Raw genomic sequence first — 23,040 nt, 5'->3', positions numbered from 1 at the left:
GAAACTAAACAAATTTGGTATTGCTGTAATCAGGTTGACCTAAAGTATCAAAATACCAAGTCCAACCACAAGGTGAATGGCGTAAAAAATAAAACCCCTAAATTTCACCTCACAAATACTTTTTTTTCGGAGCATATGCTATAGAAAAATAAAATGTGTTATTACAAAGTACAATTGGTCCTGCAAAAAACAAGCCCTCATATGGGCCTATAGATGGAAAAATAGGAGGTATGGCTATTATGGGTCGAGGAGGAAAAAAAACTAGTGTTAAAAGTGTAAAAACTAAAACAAATACATACATTTTTTTTTTACAGACTATTTTGGATAAAATTATTTTGTGTACCAGGACAAGTGGATCGTCATGAGGGACAAGTAGTTTTTTATAAAATTTCCACACCCCTGCGAATGCCTAAATATTACAACCAATATTTTATATAGTTGTGGCAAGGCTTACAATAATGTCTACCGAATGTAAACAGGAAGTCATGGGTAACGCTAGCGTAATCTAGCCACAACACAGAGGGCACCAAGATAACTAAAAATATGGACCCTATGTAACTGATTTCTACAAAATCAGCAAATAATAAGTATACTGAACTCTGCTGAGAACCATGCCAAACATTTGTAGGCAAGTCCAACAATGGTTTCATTGTTTTCTCAGAAAACACAGCAGACTGGAAACGAAGCCAAATACCAGCTTATGCCTATTTTAATACACTGACAGCTCTCATGCTAAAAGAAGAAAATAATAAACTTAAAAAGACTTTCCTTCAACAATGCGGTACATTTAGCAGAAGACAGCGGTCCAGATTAAGTCCAGCTTTAGCAGGGCAGAACATTATTTTACATTTTAATTACATAAGAACTATATTTCTTCCGAGAAGATATTTCACTTTTATTAATCATTAGTATAACTAGATTATTCTGCCTATTGATACAAAAATGGTAAAGGTCTAGGAGACAAATGAGTTTAGATCTTGGTAAAATGGATTAGCTCAATGGATAAGGTCTCTCTATATAAAACGTAGGAAACCAATAGCTGTTTACATCTTTAAATATATGCAATATGTACTGAAAAGTCTAGTTGACACAGCTTTTCAATAAAGTTTTTTTTTTGTTAAAGATAGGCCAGTAACAGACATATATATGCATGTCTTTGACATATTGACATTTGGTTGGTGGGCTGCCAACACCTTCTCAATCAACAGCGAACATACCAAGGAAACGGCTACATTCAATATGTTTGACCATGCCGGGTTGCTGCAGCTCAGCTCCTGGTAAACCCTTTTTCTTGTTTCCCACTACATTTTCTGAGCCTCATTTGGTCCTCAATTTGCTCAGTATATTTACCAAAACCAGAAGTTTGTGTAAAAACACAGAAAAAATGCTACTTTTTTATTTTATATTTTTCTGTGCGAGTTCCACTTCTGGTTTAGGTGAAAATATGTACCAAAATTAGGCTAAAAAGAACTGGGTGGGAACATAGCCTATGAAACAGACAGTTCCTAAGAAAAATGATGCCCAAATCAAAGTAGTTTACTGGTAAAGTGAAAAGAAAGCAATTTGCTGTGTTTGTACGCCTTTATACACCAGAAATGATGTCACTTTTCCCTCTCTTGCCAGGAATCCGATTCTGAATTTGTCGACATTAATGCCATTAATTTCACACAGTTTTGCAGAAGCCATACCATACAGCAGTGGTTCTTAACCTGGATTCGATCGAACCCCAGGGGTTTGGTGAGTCAGTCTCCGGGGTTCGGCGGGGGAGGTCGCAACAGGACAGGCAAACCAAGCAATTGCTTGGGGCCCCGAGCAGGCCTGGGGCCCCGAGCAGAGCTGGTGTTTGCCTGTCCTGTAGCTACGGGGCAATTCCCCCCATCACTATTAACTCCCTGTGGCCCCGCGTTAAGTTTAAAAACACAGGGCCGCCGGGATGTAGCGCACGCTGGGACGTCACTGACGTCACTCATCTTTGGTGCTCCGACCACCGGTCCTGAGACCTACTGCTATAGCCGGAGCGGTGGTCGGAGCACGGAAATGGGCAGTACACTGTATATGGCTGGAGGCTGTATGTCTGTGGGGGAACACTGCCTAAATCAGTGGTGTTCAACCAGTGGACCTCCGGATGTTACAAAACTACAACTCCCAGCATGCCCGGACAGCCAACGGCTATCCGGGCATGCCGGGAGTTGTAGTTTTGCAACATCTGGAGGTCCGCAGGTTGAAGACCACTGTCCTGCCTAATGTGGGGGGAACACTGCCTGCCTAATGTGGGGGGAACACTGCCTGCCTAATGTGGGAGGGAACACTGCCTGCCCAATGTGGGGGGGAACACTGCCTGCCCAATGTGGGGGAACACTGCCTGCCTAATGTGGGGGGGGGGACGACACTGCCTGCCTAATGTGGGGGGGGGGACACTGCCTGCCTAATGTGGGGGGGAACACTGCCTGCCTAATGTGGGGGGGAACACTGCCTGCCTAATGTGGGGGGGGAACACTGCCTGCCTAATGTGGGGGGGGGAACACTGCCTGCCTAATGTGGGGGGGGGAACACTGCCTGCCTAATGTGGGGGGGGGAAACACTGCCTGCCTAATGTGGGGGGGGAACACTGCCTGCCTAATGTGGGGGGGGGGGATACTATCTGTCTAATGTGGGGGGGGGGGGAACACTGCCTGCCTAATGTGGGGGAACACTGCCTGTCTAATGTGGGGGGGAACACTGCCTGCCTAATGTGAGGGGGGAACACTGCCTGCCTAATGTGAGGGGGGAACACTGCCTGCCTAATGTGAGGGGGGGGGATACTGTCTGTCTAATGTGGGGGGGGGGGGAACACTGCCATTGTTGTGAAAATGACATGAGAGTGGCACTTGCCAAGGTAAAGCCGCTCATTTCTGAACTGGTCTCTGAAAGACAACAGCAGAAGTCACACTGATTTGCAGTAAATATTCATTATATTTTTGTGTGAAAATCATGTTTTCATGGTTTTGTTCTTTGTTCTTAATGGTTTTGTTCATTTTGTGCACCTATGTATAAATATATACTTAAATATATACCTCCTATGTTTTGAATTTGAAAAAATCATATTTTATTTTTCCAATTAAGAGGGGTTCGGTGAATGCGCATATGAAACTGGTGGGGTTCAGTACCTCCAACAAGGTTAAGAACCACTGCCATACAGGCTGAGCTTAGAATCTCTAAGAGAGAAATTAGGAATGTCGAATTCTAATGCCAATCAAGTCTACAGCTCAGTACTGGCAGAAGGATTAACATAGTGAAAGGCCATTTGACCCATCACTAATAAGAAAAACAACGTTGCAGTCAGACATCTGCCAAGCATGTATGAACACATGCTCTGGAAATGAAGAACAATGCATTGCACACTGAACACGTCAGACCTGCATCTCCGCAGCCAGCCAGGAAATATCCCTATTCAAAGAAATGAGAAATGACAAGCTGCCATTAAAAGTTCTGTGTCTTGCAGTTTTGCTTAAAGAAAATGTTACCAGTGAAAGATGATAAAACGTATTGTTCTGCCTCAGCTGTCACTGTATGTAACGGAGACTGATGTAAGCAATTACCTAATCGCTCCTAACCGTTCAGTACTGGTATAACATGCTTATACTCTGTGCTGGCATCTTTCAGAGGAATACAAGGACGTTATGCTATTTAAGTATTTGGGTTTTAATAAATGGCTTCTGAGCATGACAATCTAAAGTAGTGAGTAGAGATGAGCGAACTTACAGTAAATTCGATTCGTCACAAACTTCTCGGCTCGGCAGTTGATGACTTATCCTGCGTAAATTAGTTCAGCCTTCAGTCTCCTAGGACTGTATCCACCTTTTCCAGCCCACTGGAGCACCCGAAAGCTGAACTAATTTATGCAGGAAAAGTCATCAACTGCCGAGCCGAAAAGTTCGTGACGAATCGAATTTACTGTAAGTTCGCTCATCTCTAGCAGTGAGTATTCTGCTTGTAAGAATTTACTTTCCACCCGATAAACAGGGCTTTGGAACCCTTTCACGTGGGATTTTATTGTGGAAGAAACTTGCAATAATCAAATACCAGTTTTCCAAACACTAGAATTTATACAGATCCATAAACACCTTTTTTTAAAGTCTAGAACGCTTTCATATACTATGCATTAAAAACAGCCAAAATCATCACTAATCCAGCACTAGGGGAGAGCAGGTATCTTCCATGACTACTTTTGTTGGCAAGTCAAACTCCTGACCTCCATTTTTTCCCACTCCAACTCAGGAGTGAAATACTTCAGAAATGGCTTATTATAAGAATTAGTAATACATTTACTGTAGGAAAATGGTAACATTAAAGGGGTATTCCAGGAAAAGACTTTATATATCAACTGGCTCCAGAAAGTTAAACAGATTTGTAAATTACTTCTATTAAAAAAATCTTAATCCTTTCAGTACTTATGAGCTTCTGAAGTTAAGGTTGTTCTCTTCTGTCTAAGTCCTCTCTGATGACACCTGTCTCGGGAAACGCCCAGTTTAGAAGCAAATCCCCATAGCAAACCTCTTCGAAACTGGGAAACTGGGCATTTCCCGAGACATGTGTCATCAGAGAGGATTTAGACAGAAAAGAACAACTCAACTTCAGAAGCTCATAAGTACTGAAAGGAATAAGATTTTTTAATAGAAGTAATTTACAAATCTGTTTAACTTTCTGGAGCCAGTTGATATATAAAAAAGTTTTTTCCTGGATAACCCCTTTAAACTTTTCATCACCCAGTACAAGTAATATATTTAATTATAAAATATAAAGAAAAATATTTTTATTTGAAACCAACTCTGACTCCAATTCCACAGCCCCAATCACAGCTATCTATGCTGCTTTTGCGTATGGTCCATACAGAGGCTACGGATGGGCGGAAAATTAGGAGGAAAGGTAAATTAACATGACGTTGGGACTTGTAGCCTTTCAACTTGTAGAGAACTTTTCATCACATCAATCTCCAAGGGGGTTAAAAATCGAATTCCAAATCAACCAGTTTTAGAAGTATGGGAGGGAACCCATGCAAACTAAGGGAGAACTGGCTCCCAGGGAGATACCATCCCAACAAGAACTGCCAACTTAGTCACTGACTGAGACAGGACACTGGCGGAGTGGGGTAGTTCTGACCGGGATGTTTTCTTTGTTTAGGAGATATTATTCCTCTACATAACTGTACAAGACATATATATATATATATATATAATCACAGAAGGGTAAAGGTTGACACAGGTTTTAGATAATGTAATTCCAACAAAAAAAAAAAACACAGATTATACAGTAGTCCCTCAAGTTACAATATTAATTGGTTCTGGGACGACCATTGTATGTTGAGACCAGAACTCTATAGAAATCTGGTAATTGGTTCTAAAGGCACCAAGATGTCAAAAAATGGGAAAAAGTGAGAATTAAAGAGAAATAAGTAGATAACTAATATAGATAAAACAAATCCTTACATTTAAAAGTAAGAAAGAGCTGCTGGGAGCTGTAAATCACGGTCTATGTCAGTGTTTCCCAAGCAGGGAGCCTCCAGCTGTTGCAAAACTACAACTCCCAGCATGCCCGGACAGCCAAAGGCTGTCCGGGCATGCTGGGAGTTGTAGTTTTGCAACAGCTGGGGGCACCCTGCTTTTGAAACACTGGTCTATGTAGAGGACAAGAGCTTCTTCCGGGTCCTGTACAGTACACAGTGTCCTAAAAAAGTAACATGGAGCCGCCCTCACCTGGTGTCCAGAGGAGCAGGTAACCCTGGTACAGGTAAAGAGTACAGAACATGTAATACCTCCCTGTACTGTAGGGGGAGCTACCAGACATCAGTCAGTGCATACGCTTCAGTAATACAGGGGTTTTACCAGTGAATGACCGTTCTGATTGGTCGGTTCTTCCGGCCATTGACACGTTTCACAGATCTGGACTGTCTGTACATTGTATGTTGAGTCCGGTTTCAACTTACAATGGTCCAGAAAAGACCGTTGTATGTTGAAACTATTGTATGTTGAGGCCATTGTAAGTTGAGGAATCAAACTGTGATTTCCACTGATTTCTGTAGACATTTAAGTCACTGCCATGCCAAGGCCATCCACCTCAATGACAGCTCATAAGAGCGACATTACCATTTACTGTGGACTCTGCTTGCCTCTGTATAGATGTACAAGCAGTGCATGTCTTGCTGCACTCAAAGGCATAATAGGAATGACAATAGAAAGGGAGGACACTCACAATGACTGACGGGGACATGAGAGGGGGCGGGAGAAGAGCCCAGGGAATATGCTGATGCAATCTCATCGGCTCGTAGGTTGAGAAGCAGCTTGGGAAACCAAGGCTGCAGCCCCATGAGATCCAGTCTGACACACTCCATGCCTTTAAATTAACAGACACTGACAAGTCTGGAGGAAAAGACACTGAACTTTAGAGAAAATACTTCACACACTTCTTTCACATGTGGAATCTTTAGTAACATGACACTTTATCTTTATGCCTGCAGAACATTTTTAAGCAAGTCAAGGTTTTTCTATTTATTGCAATATAAAATGCCTGCACAGAGTGGAAATATGTATACTGAATGGAGACACCTATACATTCCATCATATCAGAATACTGGCCTTGGTGATGGAATTATCAAACAATGGAAAGGACGTCTGCAAAGATATAAAGCGCCTAGATAAATGTTGTCTTAAAGCAGAGCTCCAGTGTTTTGAAACTGAAAGTTCTTCAAACAGCAATGCTGGGAGCAACTAGCGATTCTATACATGTCTTTCTATACACTCATGTAGGGCTGGGCGGTATACCGGTTCATACCGAATACCGAAATCTTTGGGTTGCACTATATGAATTTTTCCCATACCGCAATACCGGTTTGGCCCCTCCCCCTCGGGAAAAAATGAATTATCAGCCCAGCGCTGCGCTGTCCTCACATCGGGGAACTAATCAAATGTGACCCGCCACAAAATCCTGTTACCCGCCAGCGCTGTTCTGCTTCCCCCACCAAATGATGTTACCCACCAGCGCTGTTCTGCTTCCCCCACCAAATGATGTTACCCACCAGCGCTGTTCTGGTCCCCCCCACCAAATCATGTTACCAGCCAGCGCTGTTCTGCTTCCCCCCCACCAAATCATGTTACCTGCCCTTGCTGTTCTGCTTCCCCCCCACCAAATCATGTTACCCGCCAGCGCTGTTCTAGTCCCCCCCACCAAATCATGTTACCCGACAGCGCTGTTCTAGTCCCCCCCACCAAATCATGTTACCCGACAGCGCTGTTCTGCTCCCCCCCACCAAATCATGTTACCCAACAGTGCTATTCTGCTCCCCCCACCAAATCATGTTACCCAACAGTGCTGTTCTGCTCCCCCCCACCAAATCATGTTACCCGACAGCGCTGTTCTGCTCCCCCCCACCAAATCATGTTACCCGACAGCGCTGTTGTGCTCCCCCCAATTATCAGCCCAGCGGGGTACTACTCACATATGTCCCCCGCAAGCACTGCCCTCCTCCTCTTTGTTGGGGGCCGCCGACGCTGGAACTCTATACTGTACGCCAGTGGTCTCAAACCTGCGGACCTTCAGCTGTTGCAAAACTACAACTCCCAGCATGTGGCATGCTGGGAGTTGTAGTTTTGCAACAGCTGGAGGTCCGCAGGTTTGAGACCACTGCTGTACGCTGTATCCCTATGCCCGGGCTGCAAAAGATAAAAAAAATAAACTTTAACTTACCTACGTCAGCCTTACGCTGGGGACGGGAACGTTGGATAGTCGTCAGCCTATCACCGGCCGGAGCGATGTTCCGCCCCGGCCAGTGATAGGCCACTGTCATGTCAAGCTCTGGCCGGTTTCTTACATGACGGTTTCTTACATAGTGTGTTTAACCTATCACTGGCCGGGGCGGGACATCGCTCCGGCTGGTGATAGGCTGACGGCTGTCCGACGTTCCCGTCCCCACGTAAGGCCGACGTAGGTAAGTTAAAGTTTATTTTCTTTATCTTTTGCAGCCTGGGCATAGGGATACAGCGTACAACAGTGGTCTCCAACCTGCGGACCTCCAGCTGTTGCAAAACTACAACTCCCAGCATGCCCGGAAAGCCGTTGGCTGTCCGGGCATGCTGGGAGTTGTAGTTTTGCAACAGCTGAAGGTCCGCAGGTTGGAGACCACTAGCGTACAGTATAGAGTTCCAGCGCCGGCGGCCCCCAACAAAGAGGAGGAGGGCATTGCTTGCGGGGGACATATGTGAGTAGTACCCTGCTGGGCTGATAATAATCAATTGGGGGGAGCAGAACAGCGCTGGCGGGTAACATGATTTGGGGGGTGGAGCCGAACAGCCCTCGCGGGTCACATGATTTGGGGGTGGGGGTGAAAGAAATACCGTTATATACCGTGGAACCTCCATAAGTTACAAAAATACCGTGATACACATATTTGGTCATACCGCCCAGCTCTACACTCCTGTATAGTGAGTGATTATTCTGAACAGAATACAGCAGGATCCCAAATTACATCAGAAAGAAGAAGAAAAAGAGACCGGTGGACAATGAAATCACAACAACTATATTATTTACTGTTGAGGATGGGATTTATGTAACACTTTGGAAAGTCTTTCAAGTCATTGTTTTCATTAAAAAAGGTGACAGGTTCCAGACAGCCCCTTTATGTTTTCTGTACCCTCTAAGTTAATAATGGAATGTTAGGGGATCATACTAATAAATGACATATACATGGAGAAGGCAGCTATTTTCTGGGCTGAGCTTGCAGTCATGATAATGTATTCTATCATTCAACTAGGTCCGTGCAGACCCTGTAATTGTCTAGACAGGCTAAGACTGGGAGCAAGTCTTCTAACTGAGAACTTCCACTGCTTCAGGCAACAGGGACAAGTGGCTGGAACAACTGAGGGGTAACATACCCTCAGCAATTTGGAGTTTTATGAAATTTGCCCTAAAATTAGTTTAATAATTTTGGACATATTTTCTTTTGAAGGCTGAGGGCCGTTAACCTGCCTTTGTTTGGTTGTATTGTCACGTATTGCTTTTGTGTGTGTTTGGCGTTATGTTTTTTTATGGACTTGATGAAGTACTAAGTTTCACTAAAATTCACTTAATGTTTTAAAAGGAATCAGTCATCAGTCTCATCCGCACTCATCTGTTTAGTGGCTTGTATAGCGGGTGAGATTGATTAAAACGATACTTAATGTTCTTCATACCATTCCTCCGCAAATCTAATTATTCGGTATATGCTGAGGAAGGAGCTTGGTACATTGGGGGCATTCCAAAGCCGCAGATGCATGGTGACATCTGTACGGCATCTTCATAGTAACGTCTTCTTCCCTGTGCTGAGCCTCCTCTGCTGCAGAATTGTGCTCCACTCTGCATCATAACACCTGTTGTACATATGACTATGTGCATGCTGAGAAGTGGGGTCTAGATGCAGAGTGGAGCCCCATGCACTGGAGGGGGCTTAGCACAAGGGAGAAGTTGTTACTATGGAAATGCCAGCTGTAGGATACCGTGCACCTGGGGCTTCGAAACACGCTGCCTACACCAAGCTTCATTATAAAATACACCAAACAACAGGGATTACTGAAGAATGGTAAGTATCATTTTCATCAGTCAGTATTGGTGACATATTCTTTTTAATCACTGCTCTACCTAAAGGGGTACTCCAGGGTAAGCTTTGGAGCATATATATAGGATATGTTCCTTGTAAACCATCCTGCCTGATTTGCATGGCTCCTGTGGCCTCTGTTGTCATCTGACTGCTTGATATTCGTTGCCATCCTTCCCTCCCCTTGCCTAAAGCTCCCAGCAATCACTGCAGCTCTGCTCTGCCAGCCCCCACTCTCCTGCTCTGAGCAGCAGAGAGAGAGAATCAGTGTCTGATTGGCTGAGGATGCACTTACCTCCCAGTTCTCAGCTCTAAAAGAGCATGACTAATGAGTGCAGGGCAGAAACCACATGGGTATGTGTCAGGAGGGTGGGGCTGCTTTCAGATAGGGATTTGGACAAAGACAGAGTGGATGGCTGCATGATGTCATTCTCTCTGATGTAAGTGACAACCAAAGGGGGAAAACTGCTCTATATAGCAAACGAATGATATTAAGACAATTAAAAGGTCGATGAGATGGAAAGGATGGGCTATGGGTTTAGTTCCCCGGAATACCCCTTTAATATTGCTGATCTTTCCGTTGATGAACGGTGGCATTGGAGGCCTGTGTCCGTGGGTCAAAGTAAAATGGCTTTCTGCTCCTTACTATGCTGTGACCAAGACTAATATACAGCTCAGGAGGGTGAAGACTGTGATATCCATCCAACAAAGCTGACAAGGTTGTTATGTAGTGCATAAGCTATTTTGCATTTGTTTAGACATAATTAAATGGGCATTGTCAGATGCAATAAATTTTGATATGTTATAAAGCATGCAAAAACAATATGTTTTGCAATTGCTTTAATCAGAAATTTTTCAGTAATTCATATGGAAAAATCCAGTCAAAAAAGTGGCCACTAGGGGTCCCCCTGCCTCCTGGGACACATACTAGTCCTGCAGTGTCCAGTGGTCATCGACATGTCATGGACACCATGAGTGATTGACAGAGAGGTGGGCAGGTCCAGAGCTGCTGCTTGAAGGGGGGGGGGAGTCATCACAGTAAGGACAAGAGAGGGACACGCCTTATGCCTCTGCATGGACAGAAACCTCACTAAGCAATGATGGCAAGTAGAGATATTGGTCGTAGACACATAAAATTAAATGTACATGATCAAGATGAGGTACTGAGCAACATATAACAGTTTTTTGGTTTTTTTGGAGGGGGCAGGGGGGGGATCTGACAGGTATGCTTTAAGCATCTTTTTTTTTCTCTTCGATATACATTTTTACAATGAATGGTGTGTAAAGTCTCCCGCTAACTAAAAGTTGTTGAGGTAACTGTTTAATAGATGCCTGTAACAGATACCATACCATAGTCACCAATAGGTTCTCATTGACCATTACTAGAAAGCTTTCTCTTTCTTTCTTTCTAAGGATCTAGCGATAAGCTATAACTTACTGGTGGGAAAATCCTGTTCCATTTGACTCTTTGGGAAAATCTCTATTTATACAAAACTGTGCATAAAAGAGGTTCACACTTTTAGTGAATGTCTCTCACTCCAAACACAGGAGAAAAAGACTAAATAAAATCTAGGTCACTCTCTACCAAATACATGGAAATCAGAGACAAAGGCAGATTTACTATTGCTGTCTTATTTTTCACTTGCTTTATTTGCAATAAATTGTTTTTAATTCAGTTTTTTGTCTTAATTTAGCTCACGACCACTTAAAAATGACTGGGGATGATAGACCGGAAGGCATCTGAACAGCAGCTTTGGGGTAGGCGAGTATGACTTCTTTTTGAATTTCTAATGCACCACAGCCATGTGTAAAAAAACTAAAATAAAATCAAAGTCATGGAAATCCTTTTAAGATTATCTTTACATGACATGTTTTTCTGTCCAAATAAGCCATTGTGATAACTGTCCAAGGCACACTCTTGGATGTGAATTTGGTGCAGTTTAGGATGTAGATAAGCCCATTTAATTGAATTAGATTTCCTACTGAAAACATTGAACCTTCATAGAACTACACCTATTTTCTTAAATAGAGCACCAAACTTTTAATCGTGTCACACGCATACATACATCTTGGCTCGAATAATTAATAGAAGGCACGCATTAACAAAAGCAAACCAAGTAGCATAGTGTCCAAAACAAAGTAAAGTTATGTTTTGCATATTCCGTGCCCAAATATTTACCTGCAAATCCTCCGCTAACGTTCTGCATGGGGATAATCTTTGTTAAGATCAGCTGCCACATTGGTAGCAGAAATATGAGCGTTGGCTTCAGATTTCTATAGCGGATGCTTTGAAAAATAATGCTGGAATTTGTCTATGGCAAATACAAGATGTGAGAACTTAGCCTTATGTGTGAACATAATTAGGACACATTTCACGGATATTTATCACTATAAATCCATTAACAGAAAATATTTGTATTATCTTTCTGTAGTAAAAACCATTTACTGGGGACATTGGCAAAATAGCTAAGCAAACGTACTTGAATGGAGAAAACTGGTCACAGTCCCCTCTTCACATAGATGCAGGGACTTTTTATCTTTCAGGACAGGTGTAAGGCTGTGAAGTCCTAATCTCTACCCCAATCCCCATTCCTACCCCTAGATAGCAGCCAGAAACTGGGTGATGGTCCATTTCTAAGTGCAAGTGAAAGGAAAGACCGTGGCCCAGATTTATCAAAGAATGTCTACGGTAGAGCTATTTTCCCACGTTTATTTGGGTGGTGGGTTTGACAAGCATGCATCTTATTTATCAAGAAGGTGCAGCAGGATGATGAATTTGCGCAGCTCTGCTGTGGGTGGGAAAAGTTCTACCACATACACTTTTTCTAGACACTTGTGAGGGAGGCAAGTAGACACTTTCCCGGGTCCTGAATTTGGCAGGTTAGGTGTTTTTACTTACTTTCACAGAGCTGCATGGACATTTTTACTTGCATTTTAGACACTACAATCAAATTTGATTGTGGTGTCTAAGGAGTTAAAGCCGGGCATCACCGTGATCAGTGATGCCTGGCATTAGAGATGGGTCCTGGTGGCAGATAGCCACCAGGACCACCCAGCTATGACCCGCGCTCAGCTCCTGAGCACGTGTCATAGAAGTGGGACGCTGTCGTCAACAAGGGGTTAAAGGTTGAATTGTGGAAGGTAGAAATTATTCTCACGCCTACTGGTAAGTGGTGTAGCTTTGCGCCTAAAAAAGTACCTTTGCGCACAAAATAGCGACTTTTGACAAAAGTTGCAAATGATAAATATGTGACCACTACATGGTCAAAAAGAAAAAGCTCTACGGGTAGGCAAAAAGAGTAAAACTGTCTATATCAAAAGACGCATAAAATTCGCTAAATATGCTGCTTGCGCTTGAACTGCGCCTAAACTTAGACAAAAAAATGCTCTAAAAGCAATGATAAATGTCCCCCAGTATGCTCAAAGTCAACGAAGCAGGGTCAGCACCAGGATGTCAGACCTAGGTCCAAATCAGAAAGCAGAGGGATGGTCAGAATCAGGTCTAGGAGAGTATGTCAGCCTAAAATTACAAGCAGAGGTGCAGAAGTGGTGTTCGGATCACGAGCAAGGAGTCTAAAGCACAGCAAAGAATAGGTGTGTGACAATGGAGACCAATCACAGGTGACTGTAGCCAGCAGCCATGTGTTAAAATCTGGTGTTACCAGATCGCATTGGATGTCAGCGCAAAGCCTGACTGGCCCAGCATCTGTGCTGTCAATAGAAATGACAGTTCTTACAACAGGGCATCAACGTCAGCACCGGACTGCAAAATAAACCAGGACTGCAGACAGATAGGTTTTTCTCACCACCTTACCAGGCAGGATGGGGACCACCCATTCTTAACAATTATTTGGTCACAAAGTTCTAAGCCTCATGTATTAAGATCATGTGGATATGTCATACATGTCTTAGATGGGAATAATCCTTTAAAATGTTAAATTTTAGCAAGAAATATGTCATGCATGAAAGATGTAAATTGATCACAAATAAGTAAGTAGCTTGAGGTGAATATTTCCCCCTTGATAGTGATGGAAAAGTATGTATCCCTGCACAGAACATTTTTGACATGGTAGAAAAACAAAGGCATCAAAGTTGCAAAAAAATATTTGTAACTGAATCAAGCAAGACAAATTACTATCCAGCCCCAGCATTGCAGAAACAGACACAACAGCTAATAAGACTATAAGTGTCCAGCATATTATGTGGAGGCTGCTTATATACTAAGAACTGAGTACAGAGAGCGAGGAATGCCTGAAAGGGAACGCCCAGTGGACACTTGTAATCACAAATATCCTTTGGGCGTTCCCAGCTCTCTGTACTGGATGCCCCTTGGTTCTGAATGAAAGCTGTGATGGTCTTTTCTCAAAGATGAAACTATCAGGATTATCTACAGAGGAAGGTTTAACCCTCAGCTATGTAGTTCTTTAAAAGGCCTTCACTCCATGACACTGCTGATCAGCACATGACAGTGGCGTGTCATATCAGTGGCTATGAGTGGGATCACCTGCAGGATAGGTGGCAGGAATGCTGAGCTGCAGTGCTCATGTGTCAAAACTTCGTCACTTTAATCCAAATAAACAGAGACCAATGGAGGACCAAGAAAGTGTTGCCAAAAGTGTGCTTAAGGAATAGGCCAACTTTTCACCAGATACTTGACTTTAGTTCATTTCTGTCAAGAAAAGGCACTGATATGTGGCAAAAAATAGTCAAAACTATTATTTTTCAATGTTCATAATGTCTAGTGTATAGCCAACTTAACACTCACACTCAACTTAGCGGGACTCAATAGAGTGGTCTGCAGTGCTTTCCAGCTGTAGATAACCTTATCAGGTGGACTTGAGTAATGCTGCATGGACCCAGCCATATCTTAGCCCATACAGTACTTCTAGGAATAAATTAGTACAGCATGTCACTGACCGCAAACCGTATAACTTTTAGAAACATAAAAAATAAGACACAGAACAGTTTTGTGGTAGGCGCGACAGGTGCCACTCAGTTAGGAAACTGCTTAAGAAGTGACTCATACGGTAGTGATATCACTTCGCTAAAAATATAATGGTACCATAGCTACCTATTCATGACATTTCCATGGACCTTTATATATCCAGCTCAGCCCACACCAAAGGTATTCAGGTACATAACATATTTCCTGGTATCAATGGAAGTTCAAGTTTGCAGTCACTGACAACATCATTTTCTGATAAATCTCAATGATCTGTCACATGTCTTACAAGTAAAAATCTAGTCTAATATGAACAGGCACATATCAGTGTATACAGAACACATGACAAATATATTCCTTCCTACATAGAATACATTCTCCAAAAAGAATTTGATTCATCTACTAATACCTTCTAGAAGACATAGACTCACCTCTGCACACCTAAATACTCCTCCGGTGTTCAAGCAGTTAATCCAGTCCAATATTACGTCATGTTCCCTAGTAATGTCTTTCCAAAGGTACTAGCTACACTAGAAAGGACACGAAAGCTTTAGAACTTACCCGATAGTTTTCACCATGACTTGGAGAGGAGCTGTCTGTTTGTATTTTAGCTGTTTGCACAAGAATAAACACAGACTGGATGAAAAGTCATCAAAAAAAGAAAAAAATAACTAAAGCGCAGCAAGACCGCTGACACCTAGACAGACGAACATCGGATTTTGACTTGGGTTTTGGCTGGGGATGCTGAATATTCTGTGTCTATCTATAACTTGCCAGTGATTTGGTTTCACATACCAGTGTAGTTCTGAAGACAGATGCCTTTGCAGAGTTGACCAATCCTAGCTCTCGCCGGTACATTCCCCTCGCCTCCCTCCCCCACTTCACCCTGTCTTCTCTAGGATATCTAGCTAAATAATCGTTCAGCTGTCTCCAACCTATCTCACAGGATGAAAGAAGAGCTTTCCCTGATTGTCATAGGGAAACCTGAAAAGGGAAAACAAGCCCGTACTGTTCATCAGACAGTGTACATGGAGCCGGGTTCTGCAGCACATTCCTATGGAAGGCTGGTTACCAGGCATGATCTGTCTCTTCTGCCTGAAAACCCAATAAAGATTCATTGAAACTAAGCAATGGCCCAGAGAATGCCAATAAATCAGGAGGAGGCTTTTATTTGCTCCATGAAGAAGTGGCGCTCTACACTTCCCTACTTAAGGTTAATTAGAATAAACGCGCTGTGCCAAGATGATCTTCATAGCAATTGTTTTCTTTTTTCTTTGGCTGATGAACACGTCCATATCTCCCCCCCCTAAGTAACTGGAAGAACTGCTTCTATTATTACAGGGAATTTATTTTAGCATGAGCCAAACCTAGGCACAGTTTCCCCGCGCCCCAAAATCCTCATACCTGGGGCCTGTGGCCCAACAACAAAGAGAATTCAAAGAATATCTAAGTCTGCAAAGATCTGTATAATAACCACCCCATCATCTGTATAATAAATACTTTACTTCTTGATATCACCAGTAGGGGGCACATGTATTTACCCAACAGACTACAGTAGATGTTTTCAGTATGTCTGTGAAGGCAGCAAGGATGTCATATTCTGGACTAAAAAACAAACAAAAAATAAACAAAAAATTTACATCTAAAGATTGGGCCGCACAAAGACGTTTGTAGTTTACCAGTTCCAGTTTCATCATTTTGGGCTATGTTCACACCATGTTCATACTTTAGGATGCCAGCAGAAAGGTATGACGACGTATACCATGGCATTTACTTTAGTGGACTGAACATATCAACTAATGACTACATTCAGTCAGTCAATTTTTGTAATGTATTCTTTCATTTTGCAGGACTCAAAAGCATCAAAGACAGGTTACAATAAGTCTAAGAGCAGATTAAAGGGGTTATCCAGGAAAAAACTTATTTTTATATATCAACTGGCTCCAGAAAGTTAAACAGATTTGTAAATTACTTCTATTAAAAAATCTTAATCCTTTCAGTACTTATGAACTGCTGAAGTTGAGTTGTTCTTTTCTGTCTAAGTGCTCTCTGATGACACGTGTCTCTGGAACAAATCCCGATAGAAAACCACTTCTACGCTGTGCAGTTCCCGAGACAAGCAGAGATGTCAGCAGAGAGCACTGTTGCCAGACAGAAAACAACAACTCAACTTCAGCAGCTGATAACTATTGAAAGGATTAAGATTTTTTAATAGAAGTCATTTACAAATCTGTTTAACTTTCTAGAGCCAGTTGATATATATACAAGTTTTTTCGTGGAATACCCCTGTAAAGCTGGGTTGACTTATGTCCAGCATCTAACTCCGTGAACCCAGCCTAAAACTTGCCACAACTGATGCCAAAAGTGCATTAGTGGCTATTAGTTATTTGGGAACCGGTGATCATTAATTGTGCATACCGGACAGGGGAACAGTGCAAGATTCTTTTCCCTGTCCAGCGTCCATCTTGAATGGGATCAGTTCTACAATCAGTTTCCTTCTGATGCTTTTTCTACAGCGTGGGAGGGAAACGCCACCGGACAATGGATATATGTGAAGGGGCCCAAGAATGAATTAGAAATAAGGTCCTCAGTGCAAGCACCATCAATCTCTTCTGCAGCACAGGGGCAGTATGTCTCAGCAAGCACTCACTTCTTATCCCTCCCCAGCAAGCACTGGGGACCTGTGTGTCAATTACACAGTGGGCCAAGTGCTGAAATAAAGAAGAGAGGTGTGGTGGCACGGAGACATTGCGGACCCCTGCCCACGCCTATATATCAGTTGCCGATTCCAGACAAAAAAAAGTGTTTTTTAGAACCACAAAGGCACCGATTAAGCAGCCAAAGGCTGCATTACACTATACTAAAGAGCTTTTACATACTAGGCATAGTTTTAGGGGGTAATTTCTGGTCACAGTTGCGCTTTAAGGCCACCGCCTTATTTTATCCAATGTCCTACCTTTGTAGTGTCCTCTACTGTCCGTGAAACAGCTGTTCAACCATGTTTAAGCCACCAACTACATATGTCGACAACCCTTTTAAAGGGGTTGCCTCATTGCAGACAATGGTGTCATATGGCCAGGATGTCCATTTGGCTGGGGACCAAGGTGACCATCAGCATCTGCTCAAATGAAATGGAAAGGGATAATGAACAAAGTAGTGTGCTTTCCTATTGCCGTTGCCACTTTTGTTATTGCAGTCGTCAAGGGTTTGACAGTGATGACACGTCCTGTCGATATGCCTTCAATATCTGTGATTAAACAACCCTTTAAAAGGTTGGCTTCACACCACAACCACTTATTATTGTTCTGTTTTGTATGGTGTCCAGCATTTCGCTGCACCATGCTGTCGGACGTCTTTGATGGTGGCCACTTGGTTACGTTTTTTTGGGGATCTCATTTTGGATGTAGTTGATATAGTCTAAAATAATAATCCTAATAAAATGCCCTACTATTTTTTGTTTGAACACTTATATAATACTTTGTTTTACTGCTTTGAGATAGAACCAACTCTGCTTAGGTTACTGGTTTCTGTGATAGAATACATGTTCTTCTGCATCAGTTACAATTGCTCAGCAGCTGACAATATAATCTCTTTGCCGCCCCAGCAATACATTCCTATAAACTCCCTCGATCCTCTGTCTGTCTCAATGAATGTGCAAAGATAACAAATGCTTTCATTTCGTTTAATTGTAGCCAACCAATATATCTGCAATGTACCCTAGAGCTATGCAAAATCTGCACAAACCCAAAATGTGCAGTTTTCAATAATGTTGTAATCAAAAACAATAAAATAAAATGTAAAAAATTAAGTACAAATGTTATTAGAACTGATATAAAAAAAAAATAAAGCCATGAGTATTATCAGCTCTACATAATAATAAAAAACAGCCAGACGACCAGTCACAGACGGATGACAGGAAAAAAATGTGGTTCCCTGAATTGTATAAATCTTCCAGCCTTTTGTACTTGAGCAAAATGCATTGCCTAAAGGCTGTGATTTAGAACATGTACCATTAAATAAAGATTGTTTTCTACTAAATAGAATTGAAAAGATATAAAGCAAATCAAATCATATAAGAGTCATGAATCCATCCTCTCAAAATGAGTGAATATTTTCCTATTAATTCTGCATGTTAGGTGCATCATTTTCTTCCCGTTTATTAAAAGCATGATCACCATGAATATAAATGTCAGGGATGTCAAAGATGGTAAATGAAATACTTTCCTGTCGAGGAAAAAAAACCAAATACAGCTCAAGAAAAACAAAACACACACTCTAAAGGTATGTTCACACTATGGATTGTAAACGGAATCTCCGCTCGCAGAATTCCGCTCGCAGAGGTTCCATTCTGGGGGCCGCTGACTAAATACTTCGGCGGTAGGACCGCGCGGCACTGCGTTGTCACCATTGACGGCTATGCAATGTTCGCGGACTTCCATGCAAAGAATGAACATGTTCTTTCTTTGCTCGGAAAAATTTCAGCGGCGAAAATGCTTTTTTTCATTTTTAAATAGGCAACTGAAAAATAAAAGAAGGGATCTGATTGGTTGTTATGGGCAATGGCATCACTCTTCCTCTACACAGGTTTGATAAATCCCTTATAAACTTTTTAATTTTTCCGCGTATGGAGCGGTATGAGGGCTCATTTTTTGCACCGTGATCTGAAGTTTTTAGCGGTACCATTTTTGCATTGATAGGACTTATTGATTCATTTTTTCATGATATAAAAAGTGACCAAAAATGCACTATTTTGGACTTTGGAATTTTTTTCCTCATACGCCATTGACCGTGCGGTTTAGTTAACGATATATTTTTATAATTCGGACATTTCCGCAGGCGGTGATACCATATGTTTATTGTTATTTACACATTTTTTATTTTATTTTTTTAATGGGAAAAGGGGGGTGATTCAAACTTTTAATAGGGGGTGTTAAATAATCTTTATTCACTTTTTTTCACTTTTTTTTTTGCAGTGTTATAGCTCCCATAGGGACCTATAACACTGCACACACTGATCTTTTACTTTGATCAGTGGTTTCCACTGATTGATGATTCTGCCGCTTGACTGCTCATGCCTGGATCTCAGGCACTGAGCAGTCATTCGGCGATCGGACAGAGAGGAGCCGCGGCCCCGCGTTATAGATTGGGAGCGGACTCATGACGTACGCGTATGTCATGGGTCCTTAAGAGGTTAAAGGAGAATTATGAAGAACAAAAACTGATAAGTTTTAGACTGCAGGGATCCGTCCGCAAGGCCCTCCCTGATCTCCTGTATGCGGTACCGGCTCTCTCCAGGAATGGAGAATGTTGAACCCTGCACTGAGCAGTAGGAGACATGCCCCCTTCATATATCTCTATGGGAGAGCCGAAGATAACTGATTGGTTCTCCCATAGATATATATATATATATATATATATATATATATATATATATATAGAGGGAGCTTCGCCCTAGGGTCGACACATACCATTCCCAGGGAGAGAGCCAGGGCCCCATACAGGAGATCGCAGGGGGTCCCAGTGGACAGACCTCCCACGATTTAAAACGTATCCCCTATCCTGCGGATAGCGGATACGTTTTTGTTCATGATATATCTCCTTTAAAGAAGCACTCAGAGTATTGAATTTTTATTCTTTGACTAGCTGAGTACCCAGTGTTGCACGGTTTTTCCTTCCTAATTCTTGTTGGGGAGGATAATCAACAAAGGAGGAAGCTTTTGACTTTATATCCCATCCTCATATATTGATGTCATATCCCAACCCCATATCCTTACCTCATATCCTCAGATGGGACTGATTTGTGATGAAGATACTGTAAGCTGAAAATAGAAGGGGATGTGGCTTTGTGGGACTGGGCGTGATTTGCAAGCCAGACCGATGCACAAAAAGGGTAGAGAATAAAAGGGGAGGGGCTTAAATGGTGGCCGTGTCTTTGTGAGATGGGGTGTGGCTTGCAAGCCGGACTGACACATTCACCAGGATACGCAGAGCGGAGCTTGTGGAACAAGGTACTGGAAGTCCCACATACTTGCATGGGACTTGAAACAAAAACCCGTCTTTTATATAAGGGTGTAGGTAAGGGTTAATTTAACTATCATATTTTTATATGAAATAAGTAATATGTGTACCAGGTATTATTGAAATATCTCCAGTCGTACGTGGGATGGGAGACATACATTTCCCATTGATTTGCATGGGACTTTAAACAAAAACCCCGACCCTCACAAATGGGGGTAGTTAAGGGTTAAATGAACTATCCGATATTTTAAGTGGACATATAAGTAACGTGTGCAAAGTTTCAGTTTAATATCTTTAGCCATTTGGACATGATGCTGGAACATACACACACACACACATACACATTGAGGGACATGTATCAAAGATTTTACCCCTGTGTTGTGTTTACATTTCTGCGCAAAATATTGCGCAAGCTGTTTTTTTGCACACCTTCTGGTGGAGCATTTCCTCCAGATGTGTAGGTTTCGGTGTACCTTGGAGTCACATATTGAGTATGCCCAAATTTATTAACTGCGTACATTTCATTTATTCACAGAAATCTTGCAAATGACCATATTTTTTTACACAAATATAAGCCATCTTGGACTGCACGTAGCAAGATGCTCTAAATCAGTGATTCCCTTTTTCAAACAGTGGATTGAGAAGATGACTCTGCTTCTGCCACCAGTCAGATTATCTCTGGGATAGGATACTTAAAACCTTTCCATGTACCTTTTAAAAACAATGCAATGTTTATGGACCACTTGTGATCACCCCTTCACCCGCAGTCTAACCCCATACACCGGGATAATACACTGGGTTATAGTGCAGGTGAAATACTTCCTGGCATTGTTCATACTTCCTGCTGTGTAAAATTCAAACTCCTGCTGTTCTTGATGAGAGCAGGAGATTGCACCTGTGTAGTGTAACCATGGTGACCACAGCTAAGAATATACCACTGTATGTACAGGGAGGGAGAAGGAGGTACAGCTGTGTATGCAGCAGAGTTGAGTGTGTGAGTGTGTGTATGTAGCAGAGTTGAGTGTGTGATTGTGTATGTAGCAGAGCTGAATGTGTAAGTGTGTGTATGTAGCAGTGCTGAATGTGTAAGTGTGTGTATGTAGCAGAGCTGTGTAAATGCAGGGATGTGGATTTCCTATCACCCGACGCCCGGGACATGCAGTTCCGGGCGCCGGGCAGGTGAATTTTTCCGGCCCTTAGCCCAGCTTCGGGCAAGCAGGGCCGGACCTGACAAGCGCTGCGGCGCTCTGCAGTCTGTATGGAGCAGCTCCCGACTCCTGCCACTCCATACTCAGCAGCCCCCGGCTGTGGAAACTTGCGTCATCCGAAGCAGAGCAGAGGAGAAGCTGTCTCTCCCCTGCTCTGCCTTCTTTTTGCCATGCAGACGTGCGAGGGGGAAATGAGGCAGCGTGGCATCTTTCTCCCCATGCAGACCTGCGTCCTCTGCCTTTGCTCCTCCAGCTCTAGCTTCGGAGAGCTGAGGGGAGGAGCAATCGCTTGTCTGCACGGGGCGCAAGTTTCACACCACCGCTAATATAAAGCATGCGGGCTCAGCAGTCTGTATGGAGCGGGCTCCGGATTCCTGCCCGCTCCATACTCTGCAGCTCCCGGCTGTTCTCAGTAGCCGGCGGCCTCCGCTAATAGCCAGCATGCGGCGATCGCCGCGGCTGGCTATTTCCCCTTTAGATGGCAGCTGTCAAAGCTGACAGCGGCGTCTAAAGGGACATGTGAATGCTCCCTGGTGGGCTAGTGGGGTGGATCGCGCAACCCCCCCCCCCCCGCAGCGTGATCGCAGGCGGGCGATCCACTGTGCAGGTAGCCGGAGGGCTTACCTCTGCTCCCTGCTGTTCCGGCTCTGTCATTGATAGATCCTGGCTGGACCAGGCTTTATCAATGGATCACAGAGCACACAGATCAATTGAGTTCCATAGAACTCTATTCATCTGTATGAAGAATCTAATGATTCCTCCTATAAGTCTAATAAAGGATAAAAAAGAAAATAATAAAAGTAAAAAAAAAAAAACACTTTAACCCTTCCATGTTAAAAGTTCAAATCACCCCCTTTTCCTATATAAAAACATAATAAAAATAAACAAATTTGGTATCGCTTCGTGCATAATTGTACGACCTATTAAAATATAACATTATGTATCCCGTACGGTAAATGTAAAAAAAAATACCAAACCACAGAATTGCAATTTTTATAATATTTTAAAAAGTTAAAAAGTGATTAAAAAGTCAGATCAATACCAAAATGGTACCGATACAAAAAACAGATTATGGCGCAAAAAATGAACCCTCATACAACCTGATATGTGGAAAATAAATAAAGCTACAGGGGTAAAAAAAAAATGGCAATTAACCCCTTAACGACGCAGGACGTATATTTACGTCCTGCGCCAGCTCCCGCCGGCTCCCGCATCATATCGCGTCGGTCCCGGCGCTAATCAACGGCCGGGACCCGCGGCTAATACCACAC

General features: G+C 42.8%; 1 protein-coding gene and 1 long non-coding RNA gene across 19 annotated transcripts in view; one reads left to right on the top strand and one right to left on the bottom strand.

Moving 5' to 3' along the window:
- The window catches only part of DTNA (dystrobrevin alpha), a 444,962-nt gene that overhangs the window by 203,860 nt on the left and 218,062 nt on the right, over positions 1–23,040 (bottom strand). The window contains exon 1 of one of the 17 annotated variants that reach the window (XM_056521819.1): positions 15,105–15,319. The exons of 14 other annotated variants lie outside the window; for them this stretch is intronic. In XM_056521819.1, the coding sequence (XP_056377794.1) occupies positions 15,105–15,121 (17 nt within the window). In that variant the 5' untranslated portion in view covers positions 15,122–15,319. Of the gene's footprint in view, positions 1–11,780; positions 11,859–14,974; positions 15,066–15,104; positions 15,320–23,040 lie in introns of those variants that run through there. 2 more of the 17 variants (XM_056521824.1, XM_056521825.1) reach the window with 2 other exon arrangements.
- LOC130274046 (uncharacterized) overlaps positions 1–23,040 on the top strand; it is a 50,287-nt gene that overhangs the window by 1,086 nt on the left and 26,161 nt on the right. The window contains exons 1-2 of one of the 2 annotated variants that reach the window (XR_008844219.1): positions 1,638–1,737; positions 11,296–11,359. This is a non-coding gene — a long non-coding RNA (uncharacterized LOC130274046). Of the gene's footprint in view, positions 1–1,637; positions 1,738–11,295; positions 11,360–23,040 lie in introns of those variants that run through there. The other variant, XR_008844218.1, reaches the window with a different exon arrangement.

This window comes from Hyla sarda, chromosome 5, assembly GCF_029499605.1.
Source record: "Hyla sarda isolate aHylSar1 chromosome 5, aHylSar1.hap1, whole genome shotgun sequence".
NCBI lineage: Eukaryota > Metazoa > Chordata > Amphibia > Anura > Hylidae > Hyla > Hyla sarda.
Note: the sequence above shows the minus strand (reverse complement) of the source record. Positions and strands in the feature narration are given on the sequence as shown.